We start from the raw sequence: 24889 nt of genomic DNA, 5'->3' as shown, positions 1-24889 counted from the left end.
AGTTTCTTCGCGGTCTTCTCTTTGTTTATGGGCTTCAGCTTCACCAGCTGACGCCCAATTCTATCTTGCACGTGTCGATTTTTATCACATTGTGCGAATGCTTCCTCGGAGTCCATCCTAATTGGGCTTTGTGGAAACGCATTTTCTGCCTCCGCCGCAATGGCTCCCACGGCGTCGCCTATAATATTGGCGGCGTCGTTATCTGTGTTCGCTCTGACGTCGATTACTTCGATGTCAAATTCCCTGATTCCGTCCAAGGGTGGCGCAAGAAGTGGCTGTATGTGCATGAAGAAAGCTCTGATGCAGTAGAGTACAACATCGCCCCCTTCGACGGAAAAACCAAAATTCTTCGCCGCCGCTCCTGGGATGCTGAAACTACCGAAGAAGAGAAATTGGCGACAGAGGCGCTGATGACTCGCATCCGTGAGCTTCAGAGTACCCGTGGCAAAGAGCTGTCGGGTATCCAAATCACAGCCTACTTCCTTAGGATTAGAATGCAGCCTCTGCAAGCTCGAAAAAATCCCCTTTGGATGTATGCTGGTGATGAAGACGTCGAGAGGCTCTCCACAGATCTTCCTGCAAAGGACTTGGAGAAGCTAATTCGAAGAATTTCCAAGCTTAACAAGAAGGACACCGTTCCATCTTCTTGCAAAGTTAAGCCATTTTGTGGCGCCAATCCTCTTCCCGAGGTAATTGTTCTTCTCAGCTATTATGCCGTCTTCCCAAATTATTTCTATCGACCACTTTATTGGTAGCGAAATATAACTGCTTTGTCGATATTCTTTATATTCCACAGGGTCACCTTACTTTAACTTCTCTTCCTCCCCTTCCCGAGGGCGGGGAAGTCGAAGAAATGGCTGTTGTCACCGACGACAACCAGGGTGCTTCTCGCCCTGAAAGTGGAGTCGGGGGTTCCCAGAAATCCGCGGCTTCTCTTGAAAAAGAGAATGAAACGGAGGTTACTTCGTCGACACGCTCGTCTATTCCTGCTGCTTCTCCGAAAGGCAAGAGGAAAAGAGATGAAACTATTGACTCTGGCGCCTCCAAAGCCGATACTTCCCGTGCCGAAAAGATTGTACCCGATGCCGGGGAGAAGGCTTTGGGTCTTTATGATGCTGCTCTTATCAGCTCGTAAGTTTTTTTTTTATGCACTGCATTTGTCCCATGTCGATATTTTTCCGAATTGTTTTCTCATCTTGTCGCTGAATTTGTTATATTAGCGATGAAGAAGAAGATGTGCCCATTGACGCGACTGCTCGAACGAGCACGTCCCATACTTTGGTTGTCTCGGAAGCTCATCCTGATGGCGATGAAACTTCGCCTCCCCAACAAAACCTGGAACATCCAACTCCAGCTGTGAGCCCCCGGGCCCCTTCTCCGAAGAGAGCCAGGTTGGAATCACCCAAGGAACCAACCATACTATCTGGTTGTTCCTCGACTCCTTTGATGGAAGAGGTAAGCTGTTTTCTTTTGTTCTGTATTGATTTTACTACTTTGAACTTCCCTCCCTTTTCGCTTCTTGATGTTGAGTTTTTCTTCTTCTTATATTGATCTTTCGACATGATGATTTCTTCAGCCTTTTATGAAAGAGCTCATCCGCTTCGGTACCCAATTTATCGGGTACCGCGATTATGCTGCCCAGCTTGAAGGTGCCTTCTTTTTCCTTGTCAAATATATTCTGTCGCTATTTTTGCTGCAGTTCTTTTACTCGCCTGTTTTACACTGGCAGAGAAATTTGAGGAAACCAGCAAACGTGCTGACGCTCTTGCTGCTAAATTGGAGCAAAGCGAAACGGCACGCATGAAAGCCGAAGCTGATGCTGCTACCGTCGAGGATCTTCAAAAGAAACTCGACGACGCAAAAAAGGCTCTAGAAGAAAATGTAGCTCAGCATGCTGCTCGCGAGGAAGAGATCCTTGGTCGACTAGAATCGCAGAGTCGACGTTTTGTTAGTAAGTGTCCATACCCTTGTTGCGTTCTTGCGTCATCTTTGTTCTTTCTTTTTGCTTGACCAACTATCTTTTATTTTACTCAGGGAGGACAAACCAAGAGTATGAGCTGGAGAGCCCTGAGGGTGATCAACTCCTCGACGCTCTTTCTCTTCTTGAAATTCATGGCGATGAGGCTCGCGATGGCCTTTCTGAAGCTAAGATTGGCTTGTCGCGGCTTTTCCCATATTTTTTCAAGAAAACGGAGGAACCCGCAACTTTTGTTGCTCTCGCCAAGTGCTTCACTTCCCCGGAAGACCTTGGACTCCAACTTCGTCAAGAGGGACTAAAAGTTGGTGTCGAAGGTACGATGGCCCTAATTGCGGAGAGTCAACAACAAGTCGACTGGTCGAAAGTTGGCAACACGGGGGAGATCGAGACGAAGAAGTGGCAGTCGCTAATTAAAGCGGCAAAGCCCAGTTCGAAGAAGATCCTCGCCACTCTTGGATATAAGCCAACTCCTGCTCCGAGTTCTTCAAAGCCGGAGGTCAAGTAGACCACTTTTGCTTTTTCCTTTTAGTTTCTCTCCCCTTTTGGCACTGTCGCCATAGTGTTCTTGGCGGTGGCTGCTTCAGTAGTTGTCTATAGGTCCTTCTTTTGTAATAGACATGTACATACTTTCCGAATGAATGGAAATCTGTCCTTGCTTAATGATTGATGTCGAAAATTTTGTTTTCAGTTGATTTTTGACAACTATACTGCAACTCCTGGTCCTTCCGAGGTTTTTCCTTCATCCCTTTCGAAGAAAAAACCTGTTGCTGTCGAATTTGTTGAGGATTCGTCGAGCAAAGACTCAGCGCAAGATTTGGAAGAGCTTCGGCAGCAACTCCAATCTATAAAGAAGCAATCGGTTATGCTCATGGAACAGTCTCGGAAATCCTCCGAGGGGGGAAAAGTTGCACTCCAACAGGCTCAAGATGCCATAGCTGAAAGGGACTCCGCAGTTGCTGAGGCTGCTGCAGCTACGTCTCGAGAGAATTTTATGCTTCAACTGCTGACAGATGCTAGCTTGGACATGGCAGGTGTGCTCCATTATCTTTGTCATGTTTTATCTTTCTTTTTTCCTTGTCTCCTTGCTGCCCGCTGATTCTTTCAAAATAGGTGCCTTCTTGAATGCTACTACTGAAGATGAACGTGTTGAAGCTCGTTCCAATGCTCTTCTTAGGCTTGCACATGATCATGGTTCAAATTTTTGGGGCACGCCTGAACGGACTCGCCAAATCGTCAGGTTTCAGGATCGCGCGCTTCAGGTTCGCGATTATCTCGACTTTTGCACAAGGACCTTGTCTCTGGTCTATGGCACCATGTTTCCTCGTAATAAGATGCCAGAGACTCTTCCTGCTTTGATGGACAAATTTCGGGATGCTCCTCGAATCCACGGCTTTGTGCGGGCCCAACTAGCTGCCGGTGCAAGGTTTGCTATGATCATGATAAAAATTTGCTACCCGAAGTTAGACGTGGGTCAGGTTGTTCCAAAGTGCCTGGCCAAGATGGTGAAGAGGAGGAGGAACTTCAGCAAATATGACGATGTTGTGACCCCTGTTGCCGAAGATATGATGGATGAACTTCTTCGGATGGACGCCGAATTTTTCGTAAAGGGCAGCTATGCTGAACATAGCACTCGCGCGATAAATAATGAGCGGCTGACGATAGATAATATACTGGGTAACCCTTGAAGATTTGTTTCTCCAAGGATCGTATCTTGTGTGTAGTAGACATAATCCACATTGTAAAGTCACTATATTTTTGTTTTTCAGTGCCAAGCCCCCGGGCGTTTTGATGGCGATGTTTTCTTTTTATGATGCGAGGTTGTCCCAAGGCAAGATAAATTATATTTGTGCACTATTTTTGCGGGTGCGAACCCTGAGCTTTCTGTTGATCGCTATTTGGCGACATATTTTTATTTGGCGAGGTACTTTATACCAAAGCGAGATATTTTGCAAGTTGTAATTGTCGGTATTGTGCATATATATATTGTATCTTCTGGGTAAAAGCCCCCGAGCCTATCGAAAAGATATATAATTCCACTATCTTTATTATATTGCAGCACCGCGAGCCCGCCTCATTAAAAACCTTTCCCGGCCCCACTCGGTGCCCCGAAAAAGGAAAAGAGTGCGTCTGAAAACTCGCGGGCGTTTCAGTACATTGTATGTTTACAGAGGAGACTATATTTCGGCATCTAAGCGTAGAAACGCCTGAGCTGCGCCACGTTCCAAGGGTTTGGCTCAGCAATCCCCGTCTTCCTGTCCTTGATTCTGTATGCTCCTCCTTCAATTACCTCTGTGACGATGTAGGGTCCAAGCCATGGTGACTCAAGTTTTTCATGGCTTTTTTGATTGAGTCGTAAAACCAAGTCCCCAACTTGAAAAGATCTTGGTCGCAATCGTCGACTGTGGTAGTTTTTCAGGTCCTATTGGTATTTGGCGACTCGTGACAACACTTCGTCTCGAGCCTCATCGAGTGCGTCGACATCATGCTCCAAAGCTCTTCTCGAAGTTTCTTCATCATATTCTGTTACTCTTGGAGAGTCATGTTCTATTTCTATCGGCAGTACTGCTTCAGCTCCATGGACCAGAAAGAACGGCGTTTCCTGTGTCGCTGTATTTGGTGTTGTTCGGATGCTCCACAACACGCTTGGCAACTCCTCTGGCCAAGTATGTCGAGCTTTTTCCAGTGGACCCAGCAGGCGCTTCTTGATACCATTGCAGATGATACCATTGGCTTTTTTGACTTGACCGTTGGTCTGCGGATGTGCGACAGACGCAAAACTCAATTTGATGCCCACTTCGGCGCAGTACGCTTTGAACTCCTTGGATGTGAAATTGCTGCCATTGTCTGTGATGATGCTATGAGGGACTCCAAATCGAAAAACAATGCTTTTCACAAACTTGATTGCCGACGCGCCGTCCGGTGAATTTATCGGCTTTGCTTCTATCCACTTGGTGAATTTGTCGACAGCAACAAGCATATACTCATATCCTCCTGGCGAAGCTTTGTGTAATTTTCCTACCATATCGAGTCCCCATTGAGCAAAGGGCCAGGATAACGGGATTGGCATCAATTCTGCTGCCGGAGAGTGTGGTTTTGCAGCGAATCTCTGGCACGCGTCGCAAGTTCGTACTATTTCCTTTGCGTCCTCAATTGCTGTTAACCAATAGAATCCTGCTCTGAAAACTTTGGCCGCGATAGCTCGACTGCTTGCATGATGCCCGCATATTCCTTCGTGTACGTCTTTCAGGATTATCCTCCCTTCTTCGGGTGTGACGCACCTCTGTAACACGCCCGAAATACTTCGCTTATACAACTCCCCTTTGACCACAGTAAAAGCCTTAGAACGTCTAATTATCCGCCTTGCTTCAACTGGATCGTCGGGTATTGTTTTTCTTAGGATGTATGATATGTATGCCTGCATCCATGGTATTTGCACCATCATGACTAACTCCTGTTCCTCTTCTTCTTCCAGTGGTTCTTTTGCGATACCCGAGGGTTTTTCATCCTTCGCCTTCTTCTTAGTTTTCATCGGCTTTGTTGATCTCTCGCTTATTTCTTCCCAAAACACGCCTGGCGGAATCGCCAAACATTGCGACCCGATATTTGCCAGAACGTCGGCTTCATCATTGCTCAATCTGCTGATGTGATTAACCTCGCATCCATCAAACAACTTTTCGAGCTCGTTATACATCTCCTTGTATGCTATCATACTCTCGTTGACTGCATCACATTGATTCATAACCTGCTGTGCGACCAACTGTGAGTCGCCAAAGATTTTCAGTCGGGTTGCACCGCAAGCTTTTGCCATCTTCATCCCATGTATAAGGGCTTCATATTCTGCTTCATTGTTAGACGCGTTTGGGAACGTCATCCGTAGGACATACTTTAGTTTGTCGCCTTCAGGTGATACCAGTATTACACCTGCTCCAGCGCCTTCTATCCTTTTGGACCCATCAAAGTTCATAGTCCAGGTTCTCGATAAATCTGGAGGTCCTGTGTTTTGTAACTCCATCCACTCTGCGATGAAGTCTGGTAAAATTTGCGACTTTATTGCCTTTCTTTTTTCATACGTGATGTCCCGAGGGGAAAGCTCTATTCCCCAAAGGGAGACACGACCCGTAGCTTCTGGGTTGTTTAATATATTTGACAGAGGAGCCTCATTAACTACTATTATCGGGTGCGCCGAAAAATAGTGTCGCAGTTATCTTGCTGTTGTAAAAACTCCATATGCCATCTTCTGGTATTGCGGGTACCGTTGTTTTGAGGGCGATAGTACTTCACTAATGAAATATACTGGCCTCTGCACTCCATGGAGTTTTCCTTCTTCCTCCCTTTCAACTACTAGAGCCGTGCTGACCACCTGAGGTGTGGCTGCGATGTATAACAAGAGAGGTTCTTTATCTTTAGGCGCCACCAAGATTGGTGGTGTCGAAATTGTGCGCTTGAGATTTTCGAAAGCTCGATCTGCTTCTTCGTTCCATTGGAATTTCTCTCCTTGCTTGATCAATGCATAGAACGGCAGTGCTTTTTCTCCCAATCTGGCGACGAATCTACTTAAAGCTGCGACTCGCCCCGTCAGCTGTTGTATTTCTTTCAATTTTGTCGGCTTCCTCATAGTTACGATGGCCTGTATTTTCTCTGGATTGGCTTCAATCCCTCTTGCTGACACTAAGAACCCGAGAAGTTCTCCCGCAGGAACACCAAAAGAACACTTTGTTGGGTTCAGCTTAAGGCAGAACTTGTCGAGGTTGTCGAAGGTTTCTTTCAAATCTTCGATCAGTGTTGTCCCCTTTTTTGATGTTATCACGACATCGTCGATATAAACTTGTACATTTTTTCCAATCTGTGTCGCAAGGCACTTCTGCATCATTCGCTGATATGTTGCTCCCGCATTTTTCAAACCAAAGGGCATTGTTCTATAGCAGAACACGCCGTAAGGTGTTATGAATGCTGTCTTAGCTTCGTCATCTTCTTTTAATCTGATCTGGTTATAACCAGAGTATGCGTCCAGGAAGGAAAGACGTTCACATCCTGCCGTGGAGTCGATGATTTGATCGATCCTTGGGAGGGGAAAGTGATCCTTAGGACAGTGTTTATTGAGGCACGTAAAGTCGACACACATGCGAAGGACTTTTGTGTTTTTCTTCGGCACCATCACTGGGTTAGCTACCCACGTGGCTTCTGTAGATATCTCTTTGATAAAACCAGCATCTTTGAGTCGATCTATTTCTGATAGCATAGCTTTGCGGTTTGGTTCCGAAAAACGCCGTAAAGGTTGTTTGATTGGTCTCGCAAGAGGATCCAAGTTGAGGTGGTGCTCGGCAAGTTCCCTGGGTACTCCTGGCATGTCAGCTGGACACCATGCGAAGATTTTCCAGTGCTCACGGAGGAACTCGACGAGCGCGCTTTCCTATGCGAGATCCATATTTGTTGCGATGGATGTCGTTTTCTTTGGGTCCGTCGGGTGGATCTGCACCTCTTTTGAATCCTTGGCGGTATTGAAGGTTGGTTCTCTAAGTGGTCTCCCTGTATCTGGTAACACATCATAATCAGTGAGCCTTGGCGCCATATATTCTGCCTGCATCCCGAAAGTTTCTGACAGTCGATGAAAATCTTTGTCGCACTTATCAGCTAGCGCGAAACTTCCCTTGACTGTGATTGGTCCCTTGGGTCCAGGCAACCTCCACAATAAGTACGTGTAATGAGGTACCGCCATAAACCTGGCATATGCTGGTCGTCCCAACAGGGTGTGATATTGCGACGGGAAATCCACCACTTCAAACTCCAATTTCTCTATCCTGTAGTTTTCTCGGGTCCCAAACTGAACGTCGAGATTGATCTTGCCCAACGGATAACTTGGCTTCTCTGGCGTGATCCCGTGGAAACGTGTATCAGTTGGTGTTAGATTTGCCAGAGATATGTTCATTTTCCTCAATGTATCTGCATACATAAGGTTTAGGCTGCTGCCACCATCTATAAAAACTCTCGACACATCAAAACCAGCAATTACTGCGGGTAAAATAAGTGCAGATTGCCCTGGTCGAGGAACTTGCTGCGGGTGATCCGCAATTGTGAAGCCAATATCTTGTCTCGACCAATTTAGATACTCGACTGTTGGTGGAGGCATCTTCTCTGCCATGAACACTTGCCGCGAGATTACTTTTTGCGCCCTGTTAGATGGCCTGGCTTTCTGAATCATCAAGACCGCACCATTGGAGTTAGGATCGACATATGGTGGTGGGTGAGGTGCTGCCGCTATTCTAAGCTGGTGCCGATTTTCATCCGTAATTGCGGGAGGAGGTGGGAGGTGGATCTCACTCCTTGGCCCTTGGGGGTTTCTGTTCATTGCCTGGGCATTGGCGATCCCTGCGGCCCGCAACATTGCCTGGAAATTGCGACAGTCTTTCTGGAGATGACCTGACTTCCTCTTTCCATTATTGTCGAGATAGAAGTGCATCTGACATGGCCCGTTCATCATTTCCTCGGGAGATATATACGGTCTTTGAAACCTTGGTCCACTATTTTGCCTGTTACCTCGGAAATCGCCTCTGTTGTCGCCTTGTTGCTCGTTACTTCTCTGGTAATCATCTCGATTGTTCCCTCCAGAGTTTCCTCGAAAACCAGCCGATATGTGGCCAGGAGCATCATTATTGTAGAACTGGCGAGAAAATCGCCTTATATTTTGAAAATTTCGACTACGGTCCTCCTCTGGCGACCTATGTCGTTTGTTGTGTATCGCATCTTCTCCGTCTGCCCATCTGTTTGCTATCTCCATCAGTGCTGCTATTGTCTTAGGATTGGTTCTCCCTAAGTCCTCGACGAAATCTCCCCGTCGGATTCCTGCCACGAACGCGTCTATTGCTCTCTCATCAGATATATCCTCTGCCGAGTTTTTAATAATGTTCCATCTATGTATATATTTTCTCATTGATTCATCGTGTTTCTGTCTACATGCCCTCAACTCTTCCAACGACGCAGGTTTCTTGCAGGTAGATCGAAAGTTCCTCACGAAGATATCTTCGAAACTATCCCAGCTATCGATGGAACCTGGGGGAAGTTTCTTTATCCAGGATCGCGCTGCGCCACTTAAGTGTACTTGGATACTTTGCATGGCTGTTGCTCTGGTCCCGCCTATCAACTTCACCATCTCGAGGTAATCGACGAGCCAATCCTCGGGATCCTGTAGGCCGTCAAATTTCTTGAAGTTTTCGGGTAGCTTAAACCCTTTTGGGACTCGAGTTTTTCGAACTCGTCTCGTAAAGCATGGTAATCCGCACATATCTTCATCGGCAACTTCTGGTGACTGCCTATGTTCTCTTCTTTCTTGTCGCGCCCTATCCACTCTTGCTTGTGCCGCCGTATCTCTTGCTTCACTTGTCCTTGGTGGATCTTGCACTGCTATCGTGGGTCGCGGACTATTTTGCCTTGGAGTTCCTTCGGGAGGTGTAGCTGCGAACGCTATTCCCATTACTCCAACTCCAGCCATTGCCATATTAAACAATGGTTCTCTCGGGTCCCCAGGAGGTGGTCTGGACGCGAGGATATAAGCTTGCGTTGCCATGTACCCAGCTTCTGGGGTTTTCGGGATAATATTTCCCCTCGTATCAATCGTCATGAAGGACATATCGAGATTTTGAATTATATTTCCTCTCTCTGCTTCAGGTATATTTTGCAGCCGAGATCTTGCTCTCCTCCGAGCTTCTCTGTGACTATCTCCCGAAGTTCCTGATTGTGGACTGAGCTCTGCTCGTCGCCTGCTTGATGCGGAGGCTGCCTCCTTTCTTCTATTCAGGGATGCTGTTTGTTTTTCCAGCTCCCTACTCACACGAGCAAGTCTATATTGATAAGCTTGCAATTCTTGTATGGTAGCAGTTGTGGTCATCGGTTCTGAACCGTCCATGGCTCTTGCGGCTCTGTCCCATGCTGATTGCGGGAGTTGAACTCTTTCACGAGGTGAAGCTCCGACGTATTTAGTGCCTAGACCTTTTCTGAGATCAGCGGGATCGACGTAAGGGTTTCCCAAATCGTCGAAAGCCTCTGACGTCTCTGGTTCTGCTCGATTTGTCTCCTCAATCGCATAGACTTGATGATGTTTTGAGTGTTGATTTTTATCAGGATTGGTGACACCATCATAGAGATTGGTGAAGGCCTTTCCGATGGCAACAGATTTGTCGATGAAATTGAAGCTGTCGATGCTGTTGGAGTCGCTGCTTATAACGGAGTCCGCAGACGACTCGAAGGATGTGTCGCTGAAGATCTTGGCGAGCTTTCCGCTTGCCTTGGTGTCGACGAAACGTAGCGACGAAAGCTCTTCATCACTCGATGAAAAGTCAGAATCGATCGCTGAAAATTCCGACAAGATCGGAACTTCAAGACGATAGGATCCTTCCTTGTTGACGCCAAATCGGAATTCTCCGAACGTCATGACGATGGGCTCCTCCAGATACACACATGCATCCAAACGGGAGGGCGGGTGAGGAATAAAATCGACTAGATCAGTTTTTTCCTGTTTACCTCGATCCACCGCATTGCTTGCTACCGGCGAAGTCGACGATTCTGGACGTGCCATCGAGATCAGCTCCTTGCAACCTCTAATTCCCACAGACGGCGCCAATTGACAAGGGATTAACTTGTCAATGCCTACAAATTGTAGACTAGGGTTTTGCTAGAAGTAGAGGGCAAGTAGATCTCGAAGGTTTCAGCCGAAAAGTACTCGCTGATTGTAAAAACTGGGGTTATGTTGACAATAAATTCGATCCTTTCTTTGTCCCTCGACTCCCCCTTATATAGGAGGTGGAGCCGAGGGTTTCGTAATACACAAGTTTACAGAGTCCGGGAGGGTTTCTAACCCGTCCCGCAAGATTACAAGCATCCTTTCCTAATACAACTCTAGCTTTCCTTAACAGTATCTTGGGCTTCCGAATCTCCTTATTCTTCGGGTCATGGGCTTCCAATAAACCCCGGGTACTATCTTCGGCAGGCCCATTGGGGATGCCTATGTCAGAGCGTCTGTTTGTTTTTGTTTTGTTTGAATAAATTCATGCTTGTGTGGGAGAGAGACACGCTCCGCTGTTGCGTATGAACACATGTGTTCTTAGCTTTACTCTTAATGTTCATGGCGAAGGTTGAAACTGCTTCGTTCATTGTTATGTGGTTGGAAACAGAAAATGCTTCATGTGGTAATTGGTATAATGTCTTGAATAAATTGATACTTGGCAATTGTTGTGCTCATATAGATCATGTTTCAGCTCTTGCATCATGTACTTTGCACCTATTAATGAAGAACTACATAGAGCTTGTTAAAGTTTGGTTTGCATGATTGGTCTCTAGAGTCTAGATATTTTCTGGTTAAGGTGTTTGAACAACAAGGAGACGATGTAAAGTCTTATAATGCTTACAATATGTTCATATGTGAGTCTTGCTGCACCGTTTATACTTGAGTTTGCTTCAAACAGCCTTGCTAGCCTAGCCTTGTATTGAGAGGAATTCTTCTCGTGCATCCAAATCCTTGAGCCAAAAACTATGCCCTTTGTGTCCACCATACCTACCTACTACATGGTATTTCTCTGCCATTCCAAAGTAAATTACTTGAGTGCTACCTTTAAAATTCTATTCTTTGTCTTTTGCAATACATAGCTCATGGGAAAATAGCCTTAAAAACTATTGTGGTGAAGAATATGTACTTATGCATCTTATTTCTTAATAAGTTGCTTGTTGAGCGATAACCATGTTTCTGGGGACGCCATCAACTTTTACACCTTTGTTGAATATCATGTGAGTTGCTATGCATGTTCGTCTTGTCTGAAGTAAGGGCGATTTTCATGATCAAATGGTTTGAGTATGCATATTGTTAGAGAAGAACATTGGGCCGCTAACTAAAGCCATGAATCATGGTGGAAGTTTCGGTTTGGACACTAATCCTCAATCTCTTATGAGAATATCATCGTTGTTGAATGCTTAAGCATTAAAAGAGGAGTCCATTATCTCGTTGTCTATGTTGTCCCGGTATGGATGTCTAAGTTGAGAATAATCAAAAGCGAGAAATCCAATGCGAACTTTCTCCTTAGACCTGCATGCAGGTGGCATAGATGTACCCCTTTGTGACACTTGGTTGAAACATATGTATGCAATGATAATCCATGTTAATCCCAGCTAATTAGGACAAGGTGCGAGCACTATTGGTAATCTATGCATGAGGCTTGCAACTTATAGGATATCTTATACATAACGCATATGCTTTATTACTACCGTTGACAAAATTGCTTCTATGTTTTCAAAATGAAAAGCTCTAGCACAAAAATAGTAATCCATGCTTCCCTCTGCGAAGGGCCTTTCTTTTACTTTATGTTGAGTCAGTTTGCCTACTCCTTTCTATCTTAGAAGCAAACACTTGTGTCAACTGTGTGCATTGATTCTTACATGTTTACCTATTGCACTTGTTATATTGCTTTATGTTGACAACTATCCATGAGATATACATGTTACAAGTTGAAAGCAATTGCTGAAACTTAATCATCCTTTGTGTTGCTTCAATACCTTTTACTTTGAATCTATTGCTTTATGAGTTAACTCTTATGCAAGACTTATTGATGCTTGTCTTGAAAGTACTATTCATGAAAAGTCTTTGCTATATGATTCATTTGTTTACTCATTGTCTTCATCATTGCTTCGAATCGCTGCATTCATCTCATATGCTTTACAATAGTATGATCAAGATTATGTAAGTAGCATGTCACTACAGAAATTATTCTTTTTATCGTTTACCTACTCGAGGACGAGTAGGAACTAAGCTTGGGGATGCTTGATACGTCTCCAACGTATCTATAATTTACGATGTTCCATGCTTGTTTTATGACAATACCTACATGTTTTGTTCACACTTTATATCGTTTTGATGCGTTTTCCGGAACTAACCTATTGACAAGATGCCGAAGTGCCGATTCTTGTTTTCTCGCTGTTTTTGGTTTCAGAAATCCTACAAAGGAAATATTCTCGGAATCGGACGAAATCAATGCCCAACATCTTATTTTTCCCGGAACCTTCCCGGAAAGTCAAAGGGGGACCGGAGGGGAGCCACGGGGGCCCCACACGTGTGGGCGGCGCGGCCCGGGGGGCGCCCCTAGTGTGAGGAGGCCCCGTGGCCCCTCCGACTCCGCCTCTTCGCCTATAAGATGCCTCCCGACCTAAATCTTCGAGACGGATTGACGAAACACCGGAAAACCTTCCGCAGCCGCCGCCATCGCGAAACTCCAATTCGGGGACGAAGTCTCGTTCCGGCACCCTGCCGGGACGGGGAAGTGCCCCCGGAAGGCATCTCCATCGACACCACCGCCATCTTCATCACCGCTGCTTGTCTCCCATGATGAGGAGGGAGTAGTTCTCCCCGAGGTCGAGGGCTCTACCGTAGCTATGTGGTTCATCTCTCTCTTTGTGATCTAGTTGAATATCATCTATGTGTTACTCTGGTAATGTTATTAAAGTACTCTATTCCTCCTTCATGATGTAATGGTGACAGTGTGTGCATCATGTAGTACTTGGCGTAGGTTATGATTGTAATCTCTTGTAGATTATGGAGTTAACTATTACTATGATAGTATTGATGTGATATATTCCTCCTTCATAGTGTGATGGTGACAGTGTGCATGCTATGTTAGTACTTGGTATAATTGCAATGATCTATCATGCACTCTAAGGTTATTTAAATATGAACATCGAATGTTGTGGAGCTTGTTAACTCCGGCATTGAGGTGCTCTTGTAGCCTTAAACAATTAATGGTGTTTGTCATCCAACAAGAGAGTGTAGAGTGGTTTTATTATGTGATCAATGTTGAGAGTGTCCACTAGTGAAAGTATGATCCCTAGGCCTTGTTTCCAAACATCGAATCTCCGTTTATTTATCGTTCCGTTGCATGTTTACTCGCTGCCATATTTTATTCAGATTGCTATTACCACTCATATACATCCATACTACTTGTATTTCACTATCTCTTCGCCGAACTAGTGCACCTATACATCCGACAAGTGTATTAGGTGTGTTGGGGACACAAGAGACTTCTTGTATCGTGATTGCGGGGTTGCTTGAGAGGGATATCTTTGACCTCTTCCTCCCTGAGTTCGATAAACCTTGGGTGATCCACTTAAGGGAAACTTGCTGCTGTTCTACAAACCTCTGCTCTTGGAGGCCCAACACTGTCTACAAGAATAGAAGCACCCGTAGACATCAGGGTCCCACCCCATAGGGCGGCGCGCCCCCCTTCCAGGCCGCGTCGGCCTATGGTCTGGGGGGCCCAGGCCTCCCCTCTGACTCCCCTTCGGTGTCCTGGTCCGTCTCGGTGAATTATGATGTTTGGTCTTCGTTTCCTCGAATTCCGAGAATATTGCCCGAACAGCCTTTCTGGAACCAAAAACAGCAGAAAAGAGGAACTGGCACTTCGGCATCTTGTTAATAGGTTAGTTCCGGAAAATGCATAAAATCATTATAAAGTGTGAGCAAAACATGTAGGTATTGTCATAAAACAAGCATGGAACATCAGAAATTATAGATACGTTGGAGACGTATCAGGCACCGCCGGGGAGAACAGGTCGTTGTCACCCAGGTATTTGGCCCTCAACAGGTCTGCCCACAGCCCCTCGCTGTTTTGGTAGATCTTCCAAATCCATTTTAGCATGAGAGCGATATTCATGGACTTCGTGTTCAGGATACCCAATCCTCCAAACGCCTTAGGCTTGCACACCGTAGCCCAGTCAACCATGTGGTATTTGCGCTTGGTGCCCACTCCCTCCCAATAGAAGCGGGAACGATGCCGATTCATGGCCCCATGAGTCGCATCGTGCAAGAGGTAGAGCCCCATTGCGAACAACGGTAGGCTAGAGAGGCACGAATTGGTAAGTTCTAGCCTCCCAGCGGAGGCGAGGAACAATCCTTGCCAAGGTTCCACCCTGTGGCCCACCTTCTCAGTGAGGAAGTTCCAGTCCGCCACAGAGAGGGGTCTCTCGCTAACAGGGAGGCCAAGATACGTAAACGGCAAGCTCCCTAGCATGCAGTTAAGGGCATCGGCTACCCTGAGCCGTTCCCGGTCGGTGACCCCAGTCACAACCACTTCGCTCTTCGCAAAGTTGATCTTGAGCCCTGACATGTTCTCGAAACAAAGGAGCAGCAGCTTAAGGTTTGCCACGCCGACGTCCGAGGGGTCAAGGAGGATCGTGGTGTCGTCCGCGTATTGGAGGTGGGTAACACCACCGGGAATGAGGTGTGGCACGACCCCCTGGAGGTGCCCCGACTCGCAGGCCCTAGCAATAATGGCCGCTAAAGAGTCCACCATAAAGTCAAAAAGAATCGGGGAGAGAGGATCCCCTTGTCGCACTCCCCGAGCATTTCAGAAGTATCCACCAATGACACCGTTGACATTTACTGCAATCTGGCCGCCCGAGACCAACTGCAGAAGACGGTGTACAATCATGGGAGAGAAACCCTTGCGGAGAAGGACCTCCCTCAGGAAGCCCCAACTCACACGGTCGAAGGCCTTCTCAAAATCAAGCTTAAGGATGAGTCCTCGCAGCTTTTTGACTCTCAATTCATGAGCAATCTCATGTAGAGCCAGCACGCCCTCGTGCAGGCTTCTACCCTTGATGAACGCAGTTTGGCTACGATCAATAGTTCTAAGTGCAACCGGAGCTAGACGAGTGGCGTAGGCTTTAGCAATGAATTTAAAAACAACATTGATAAGCGCAATAGGCCTAAACTGCTTGATGTTGTCAGCGCCTTGGGATTTAGGAATAAGGGAGATCATCCCAAAGTTAAGGCGGGCAACGTCGATCCTCCCTAGGACAAAATCATTGAGCAAGTGAAGGATAGGAGCCTTAAGAGTTCCCCAGAACATCTTAAAGAAGAGGACAGGGAAGCCATCGTGGCTCGGTGCCGAGTCCTGCTTCATGCCAGCCAGGACCCCATCCAGCTCGTCCCCAGTGAAGGTAAGTTCGAGAGCCCTATTCTCATCCTCCCCGACCCTTTTGTCATCAGGCCAAAGATTGTGAGCGAGGGAGAAGGCCCTCTCCTCCCCCTCAGTGCCCAGCAGACCATGGTAGAATTGGTAGACATGACCCATCATGTCTTCTTGGGCGGTGAGCTCACCCTCATCGGTGATAAGTCTGGGGATCATGCATTTCCTTCGCCTCCCATTGGCGAAGGCGTGAAAGTAGGCTGTGCAGGAATCCCCTTTGAGGGTCCACTGGAGTCTACTCCGCTGCCTCCAATACTCCTCTTCCAGCCCGTCTAAATGGACCACCTGGTCCTCGAGGAAATAGCGAAGGGCCCACCCCTCCTCGTCGAGCCCCGCCGAATCCACTGTCCTGTCCAGCTCCTGGATCTGGCAGATGAGGTCGACCCTCGCCTGGCGACGCAGCTTGCCAAGATTAGCACCCCAGCCCCGAAGATGCTGCCTAAGGTATCTAGCAATACATTGCCAGAGGTCGACGCTGCTGCGATGCGGCCCCATCGCAAGAATGCAGTGGTCAAGCTTGTCCTTGACCATTTGCTCAAACCCCGCCACCCTAAGCCACCAAGTCTGAAAGATAAACCTCGCAGGCCTCCGGAGCCCCTGCTCACCATCATCAAGGAGGAGAGGGTTGTGATCCGAACCCACCCTCGTGACCGCAGAAAGAGAGCAAAGCGGGAAGTTCTGCTCCCACGAGGGTGAAACAAACACCCTATCCAGGACGGAGTGAACTGGAGAGAGCTGCTTGTTGGTCTAGGTAAACCTGGAGCCAGTCCTATTAATCTCCCGTAAGGACATCGAAGCATTAGCATCATTGAACTGGCGCACCCTAGGCCAGTTAATGTTACAGTTGTTCTTGTCATCCGCACCACGGATGAGGTTGAAGTCGCCCCCCACGACAATAGGGTAGCGGCAAGCTAGCACCTCCGACACCAGTTCATCCAAGAACTCCCTAGACTTGGAATGGTCTGCAGGGCCATAGACGAGAATGCAAGTCCAGATTAGCCTCTTGCAGCGGTGATAAATGTCGGCGCTAATGAAATATCTGCCTTTCCTCCAGGTCCCTACCTCGAAGGATTCGTCTCGTAACCCCAGCAGCATCCCCCCGGATTGGCCGTTAGCCGGAACCCAGTTCCAGTTGAACTGGCCGCCCTGCTCAAGGCTCCGTAGCTCAGCAGTCGCAAAGTCCTGCTTGACCGTTTCTTGGAGACCCAGGATGTCAATTCGCTCATGTTGCATATAGTCCCGTAGTTGGGTGCGACGCCCTCGTCCCCCAAACCCTCTCAGATTGTAAAAAAGGGCTCTCATTTCGTCGAGCGCCGCTTGTACTGCCTCGTGGAGACAGGCCTCACAGTTGCCTGGACACACTTGCGAATTGGGCGCGACCTTGACGCACCAGACTCGCCAAGGGCCGAAGAGGGCCGAGCCTCCGCCGCGACCTCGACCCGGGTGCCCGACGTCGAGGCCCCTGCCTCGGGCAAAGCCGGTTCCGCCGTGGCCTCCCCTTGGGCCACGGTCAGGTTTGCTTCCACCTTTCGAGTGTTCATGTGATTTAGACCTAAAGGACTTGGGTTTTATTTATTTTTCACTAATTTATGAGCCATCACTTCAACGTGTAGGTATGAGTAGCTCATCCAGTGCTCTCACCTTGACTCGCTAAGCACTTTTATTAATAATAAGCTAAAAATGCCAACTCGGCTGGACTTACTAGTGTCCGAGTTCGTGTCAAGTAATGCCAAATTTTCATGTACTTATTTAGCTCGGGAAGTTTCGAGTTTTATTTTCACCCTAGGTGTAATTACCAAAAAAAAAAAAGTGGTCGCCGCAGTGCCAAAGCGGGCATGGGCTCTCTAGTCCGTACTGTCTTTTTTTAATCTTTCTCTAAGCAAATCAGATGCTGGCCTCACACACATGACAAACCCTTCTCTCTCTCTCTCTCAATCATACCGTTCATCATAAACTCAGCATTTAAGCTTGTGTCCGAAGAGCCCAGAAAGGAGATCCATGGATGAAAAGTTGGGGCAAGAGGAAAGCCAGCTTTTCAAGAGTCATGGCCTCATGTGTGCATGTTCCTTGCTTTTACATATGGTCTTTTTCTAGCTGACTGCTCGGGTAGAGCCTAAATTATTTAACCCCGATTGCCTGATTCACCACAAAACTGGATGGAAAGTCATGAAAAAAAAGAGAGAGCACAAAGGTGACTCGCGAAATAAAAAGCCACTTAATCTGAAGTTTCAGCGGACAGCGCAATAGCAACCAGATAAGTATACACCTTCATGAATTCGCAAAAAGAAGTATACACGTTCATGAAAACGGGGCAATGTGGCCAAACCTTTTCCCCAAAACCTCAATCTCTTTTTTCAGTCTATGGTTATTCTTAAAAGCTTCTTTGCTTAAAGACATCAGAGAGATATGCTTGTTGTTTTCCGTATTAGTAGAATGCAGGCCTTACTAGGTGTATATGTTTACAATCCACCGACCTCTGAGATCCTTGTCTACTACTAATTAATTATGTTAGATAAAATGACGACAGCGACACAACTTCATTTGTAGATTCTTTCACATTGCTAACCTGTGAAAATGGATATGTTGTTCGATTCCGGTATGATACCAACAATGTCCGAGTTATGATGGGAACCTGGAATACAGTGGAGGTTGAAACTCTATGTTTGCCAATGTCCATCGGGCAAGACATGCCTCCAATCAACTCTTCCGATTTCATGGAGTTAAAAAATTATTCAACGGGAAAATCAGATGCTCTGCCCAAAGCACTTGGAAGCGGGACAGGAGGAACTCGAAAGTTAACCGTGCTAGTGTTGGAGCAGTGTGAGGATGGGTGACCGAGCGGGATGTTTGAAGACGAGTAACTAATTGGACTAGAGATTAAGTGTAGTTAGAGGCTATAAACTTGTCAAATAACTCAAATAGTAGAACTTCTGAAAAAATAGAAAAAAGAGGGAGTGGAAAAAGTTAGAAAAAATGGATAAAAAAACTAGACGTAATGGCCTTTACCAGGACTAAAGGTTCTTCGCCCCGACGTGCACCTGCAGCCCACGTGAAGCGCCCTTAGTCCCCGTTTGTAACACAATCAGGACTAAAAAGTGGGGCTTTAGTCCCGATTTCGTAGTCCTGGTTGGGAAACCGGGAGTAAAGGCCCTTCCCAACCGGGACGATAGGCCCGTTTTCTACTAGTGGGATATCCTAAAAGAGCGGCAAAATACATTTTCTAAAGCTAATTACAGCATTACATTGTCACATCAAAATTCATCGCAAGAGGTGTAACTTTAAAAGTTTTGCATGGCTATGATTGTGAATTATTAAGGTGTAGAGTTTCTACCTAATTGTGCAATGTGCTGCTCTTTTTTTTACTTGCTTTCTATCTTCATTTTCCCGACCCTACTCTATGATTGTAATTTTTTTGTAATAGGTTCTAATGTAAGCATTATGCACATAGAAAGTCAAGAAGAATCTTTTATGGATTAAGGTAGAGGAAATTTCTGAAATGGATCCAATTATATCTTTCTAGTATGTCAAGCATTCACCACACAATATGTGTAAGGTGAATAGACATACAACTTTTCTGAGTAAACAACACGAGTTTCGTAAAAGAAATTATAAAGTATTGATATATAAATGCCTAAATTTAAAAGTGAAAAAGAATGTAATTTTATGGCGTTTTCTATTGTAATTTGTTGGTTGAATGAAAATGTCATGAGAACCAAATAAAATTATTATCAGAAGAAAACATTCCAAATAGAAATAGTGTTGATTAAGTATACATTTAATATAAATCAAAATGTCTTCTATAAAGATTTCATCATGATGAGCAAGTTATTAGTGCAAAATGAATCACAAATATATGAATTGATTTGTAAAAAATGTACAAAAATATAAATTAATAAATAAAATTAATTAGCATCATTTTAGCCTTCCTTATGTACCATTGTGTTTTATGGCAATATTAACTACTCTCACACTGCCAAGTATTCACTCCGTCCTAATTTAGTAAACTTTCATGTTTCTCCGAGATTTAACTTTGATACAAATTCTAATAAAATGGGTTATGTGCCACCAAACTTCTAGCACTTTAAACTTCAGACGAATGTAAATATAAGGATGCCATTTTTTCGTAACATAAACCACACATTGTTGGACTAAGTCTTGGTCAAAATTAAATCCCGATAAATGTGCATGCCTATTAGGATGAAGTAGATATGTGTGGTCGTCCGAGTCTTCGGATGATCCAAAATAGACGACTCATATCTACCTAGCATTGTCTTATGTGTGTTTACCACACCGTCGATGAAACCATCAAATTTCTACACGCTTAAACTCTTTGTTCCAATAAAACCAACATCACAGAAAATCATTTGTACTTGCAATGATATGAATTTGCATCATGTTTGGCACATCAAATTGACACCATTTTGTTGTCTAGAAGACAAGAAGAGTATATCATGGTAGCTAGGCAGAGGTCGGTAGGTGAAGCTAAGCTAGTCATTCTTGTGGGCAGAGGTCCATCTTAACTCCCCTTCCCCCCAATTAAAAGCTCTCTTTCTCCCCTCTCTTCCCCCAGGCCCCCACCCAAAGTCACACGCCTCCTTCAGACAGCTGATCTCCCTCGAAACCAGCCGTGGCTCATGGGGGGCCTCTCCCCTCTTCATTCTAGCCCTTCTCCTTTGGGAGCTACTCCGCCATATATACCCTCTCCCCTCCCCTCCTCTTTTCCCCTGCCCCCCTTCCATCCACACCCACGCTCCAAAAGGCGAGAAAAAAGTAAGGGAAAAGAAAGGATGATGAGAGAGAGGCAGGTACTAGTAGGATCAGGAGGATGAGAGAAAAGTTGGCTAGAGAGGGAGCCTTTTTGGTTTTGAGGGGAATGTTGTCTGGCTCGGGGTTCTCTTTCTTTCTTCCTCTCTATCTTCCACTCCCCGATCTCTCTCTCTCTTTTGGTTAGATCAAGCGGAAGATCGATCCAAGAAGAAGATTGATGGGGTTGGGGAAGAAGAGAGTAGACGTGTGTAGATCTCGGACCAGGCTTCATTCCCCCCAAATACAAGGGCTCCCGGCCGCCATGATCTCTGCGCGTATCAGGATTCAGGTTAATTTACTTCTCCCAAATCTGAGGTGGAGGGAGCCGATTAATTTTTGTTATTCTTCTTATATTCCTCCATCTATCTCTCTCTTTTTTTCTGTTTGTTTGGGTGGTGGATGGATCTCTTGTGGAGGGCATGCGTATGAACTGCATGAGATGCAGATTGGTGTAATGATGAGGCCGCATGACTGCATGGTTGCGCATGCAGTTGCACACTTCTCACAGCTCATCCTCATTGGGGATCTCTTTCTCTCCCCTCTCTTTCCCTTGCAATTATTAGCCCCTGATGAGAGGGAAAAGTTGCCATCATTATTGTTTCTTGGGTTATTTCTTTCATCGCCCTTTTCCTTGGTTTCCATGCATGTCTGAACTTCTAACTCTTTCCGTGTTTGATGTTTCCATGTTCTTAACTTCATCATGCATGTTCAGGTAAGAAAAATCTTCTCTATGCATGTTTGTATTTCTTTGTTCCTTAATTTGCTGCTCAAATTTACACATGTATATGCGCTGATCTCTGTTGTATTAGGCCCACGATTTTCTCAGCACAAAGCCATTAGACTCAATCACCACACGCATAAAAGGGATGAATATGCACATATATCCACTTATGTGAAGTGGATCTGGAGTAACCTCACTGATTTGATCAGACCCTCTCTCTCCATTATATTATATTATATTATATTTTTGCAAGTCATTTAGTATAGACCTTGGCACCTAGCATCGATTAGAGGGAATTTCTTTGCTTGTTTTATTCTTATGCAAGCAAGTTATTTTGGAAACTCCTTCAAATCCAGCACAGAAAAGAATTAAACTGGTTCAATTCCAGAAAAATAAAGTATTTAGACAAATAAACTGGTAGTACAAGCATGTACAGACTAATCCATTAAGTAATACAATTCCAGCAACAAACAATTCATGAGACTAAATAGACTTCACTCAGTTATGCAACATATGTATCCTTGATGTTCCCTGCAATTCTTTTAAGAATAATCCTAGATGAGCTACCAGCTGCACTGGTATAGAAACTGGTCCAGTTACTCACTGGAGCATGAAATGCAGTACTAGCACTACTCCAGGAAAGGTACTCTGATTCATTTCTTTGGAAACATGTATTGATTGGAGCATATGCATGTCAGAACTCACCCAGAAGTGTACCCCTACTACTGGAATAGTTAAAAGTATTGAAGTCTTCTGTTTTGGCACACCAATGCATGCATTGATGTTGGTGCAGGTTTGTTGTTATGTACTCCTAGCTCTGAGTAACCAGCTAGTAGCTCTGAGTTTATTTGCTGTTTCAAGCCTTGAACTCTAGCTGGTAGGTTGGGAAGTGTACTATACGTACTATTTTTTGTGTGGAGATGCTCATACCTTGATCAGCTGGTGCATATGTGCTACACAGAATGTTGTTTCCAATGTGCCCCAGGTTCCAAAATATTCTCTTGTACGTAGCACATTGGTTTAGTTACGCTTAGTTAATTACCAGCTAATCTCTTCCTGGTTCTCTCTTGGTCAGTTGACTTCAGGGGAAGTAGCAAAAGCTTCACAGCATCGTCTCCTTAGTTTCTTCCTGTTTCTGTCTCGCTGTGCTGCCATGTAATTAGCTCAAACCAATGTGTACTGTGTGTATGATGTTCTGCAGTAGAAAGGTGGCACCACTCGATCTTGTGCTTCTTGGAAGACACAGTCTGAACCTAAGAGCAATGCTTAGGAGGCTTTTTAGTTCAAATAAATTCCGTAGAAACTTCAGATTATTCCGTTTCTTAGATTTTTTTATAAGGTCTGCTAATTTGAATTGCGGATTGCATTGTGCATGCAATTCTAAAGAAAGAACTCTTGTTTTCCCATGATAAATATAGCATACACTTAAACCTTTACTAAAGTTACTGTGCTCGTCTGATACATGCAAACAAACACATTCTATTGCAGATTCCTGTGTGTTTCTCGTGTAGGATTCACATGTCAAAAAACCAATGCGTGCTTCTTGGAAGACACAATCTGAACCTAGGAGCATTTATTAGGGGGATATTCACTTCGGCTCACGGGTGCATATGAACCCATTGGCCTTTTTCTAGTTCAAAGAAATTTCATAGAAACTTTGGGTTATCTACGTCTTATGTTCTTATAAGATCTGTTATTTTGGTTTGTGGATTGCATTTCTATCGTAGTACCAAGAAATCTTATTTTTCCCATGATAAATATAACGTACACCTAAACCTTTACTTAAGCTATTGTGTTCGACTGGTGCAACCAAACACATTCTATTGCACATTCATGTGTTTTCACTTGTAGAATTCACATGTAAAAAAACTTTTCTTGCAGAACTCACATAGTATGACATCTGAATCATATGTGTTTTCTATTTCTACATTTTTAGAAACTTCGGAACCAAAGAGGGCCCTGCAATGCTAGACTAGCGGACCGGCTCTTACGGTCTGTTGTGGAGAACACTGGTTGGTGTAGTTTGCTGGCCCTCCGTGATTTTAGGACATTGACCCCTCCAGCTGATCTACACGTGTGTCAGTAAGCTGAATTCCGTAAAAAGAAATTCATAGATGTATCATTATTCAAGATGGCCCATAGGCTATACTTCTTTCATTATAGGAAGAAGAGGATAATTAAGTTAGTGAGATGATGACAGTGCCCTTATCCACACACACACACGTGCGCACGCACCCGCACGCGCGCGCGCACACACACACACCCACACACTGATCCAAATATCCAAGCATGTACGTAAAATGCAACGAGAAGGAGCGAATTACCAGCAGTAAGCAGCTTAGGGGGTGTTTGGTGTGGCTTTTTTTGGCTTTTGGCTTTGGCAAAAGCCACCAAGCACCTAAATAGGTGCTTTTTTTAGCTTTTGGATTTTGGAAGCCAAAAGAATAGGATCTTTGTTTTTGGCTTCCAAAATCCAAAAGCCAAAAAAAACACCTATTTAAGTGCTTTTGGTGGCTTTTGCCAAAGCCAAAAGCCAAAAAAAACCACACCAAACACCCCCTTAATTACAAGAGCCGGCTCTAAATATGCCATGGCTGAGTGGCGACAAGGTAGGAAACATTTGGTTTCCAGAGGACACAGACCATTGATTAGTTTTTTTTTTTTTGAGAACGACCATTGATTAGTGAGATCTCGTTGCTTGCATCCTACGAGTGCATTGACTAGACAGCAGTTGTGGCACATATCCAGTGACTAGACAGCTCGACCTCAATTTTTTCAGATTTTCTGTTTGATAAACGTCAGCTGCGTACTGTGTTTTCTTCCTTCTTTCTCCAGTTCTCCACACGCCACTCCCAAACCGGCCGTGCACGTACGTACGTGCCAGCAGGGTGCGGCAGTGCGAGCAGCGGCGGCCCATGAGGGCATCTCCAGCGGCGCGACCGTTTGCGTCCGCTTTGGTCGTAAATGCGTCTGGCACCCTCTCCAACGGCATGACGCAAAGTGACCGGGCCGTCCGCGGAGACGCAAACCTGGCCCAAATATGCGCCAGGTTTGCGTCTCGGCGGACGCTGCGCGGACGCGCAAAGTGTCCGCTGCGGTCTCCACCGGGCCCGCCTGGCAGCGAGCCTGCATGGAGGGCATCGCTTTCGCGGCCATCGCTTCCGCGGTCAGCGCTTCCGCGTCTGCGCCGCCATGAATGCCGCAGCTTCCTCGTTCCGCGCGTGCACCGGCGGGCGGCGGCCGGGCTTCGCGCCGCCTTCAATGGCATCGTATCCCGTGCGCGGCCGCCCTTAAAAGTCCGGCGGCCGCGTTGCTCCTTCGCCCACAGCTCCACTCGCACCACAACCGCCGCTGCGCCATGGGGAAGAAGAACGACTCGAGGCC

At 45.7% G+C, this 24889-nt stretch overlaps 1 protein-coding gene across 1 annotated transcript; it reads left to right on the top strand.

Annotated features, from left to right (window-relative positions):
* Positions 1 to 520: 520 nt before the first annotated feature.
* Positions 521 to 2056, top strand: LOC124660854. Its single transcript, XM_047198692.1, has 6 exons — positions 521 to 689; positions 797 to 1131; positions 1221 to 1455; positions 1577 to 1649; positions 1730 to 1931; positions 2035 to 2056. Exons 1-6 carry the CDS (start codon positions 531 to 533, stop codon positions 2054 to 2056), a joined length of 1026 nt encoding a protein of 341 aa, XP_047054648.1. The 5' UTR covers positions 521 to 530.
* Positions 2057 to 24889: the final 22833 nt, after the last annotated feature.

The sequence above is a fragment of the Lolium rigidum genome, chromosome 1 (assembly GCF_022539505.1).
Source record: "Lolium rigidum isolate FL_2022 chromosome 1, APGP_CSIRO_Lrig_0.1, whole genome shotgun sequence".
NCBI classification, from domain to species: Eukaryota; Viridiplantae; Streptophyta; class Magnoliopsida; order Poales; family Poaceae; genus Lolium; species Lolium rigidum.
This window is presented reverse-complemented; position numbering and strand designations above follow the sequence as displayed.

Bases quoted from the DNA above. Each gene is read 5' to 3' on its own strand.
- LOC124660854 (XM_047198692.1), top strand. From the start codon at position 531: ATGTATGCTGGTGATGAAGACGTCGAGAGGCTCTCCACAGATCTTCCT. The intron at 1,456-1,576 runs GTAAGCTGTTTT...TGATTTCTTCAG, and splicing joins CGACTCCTTTGATGGAAGAG to CCTTTTATGAAAGAGCTCAT. The intron at 1,932-2,034 runs GCAGAGTCGACG...TATTTTACTCAG, and splicing joins ATCCTTGGTCGACTAGAATC to GGAGGACAAACCAAGAGTAT.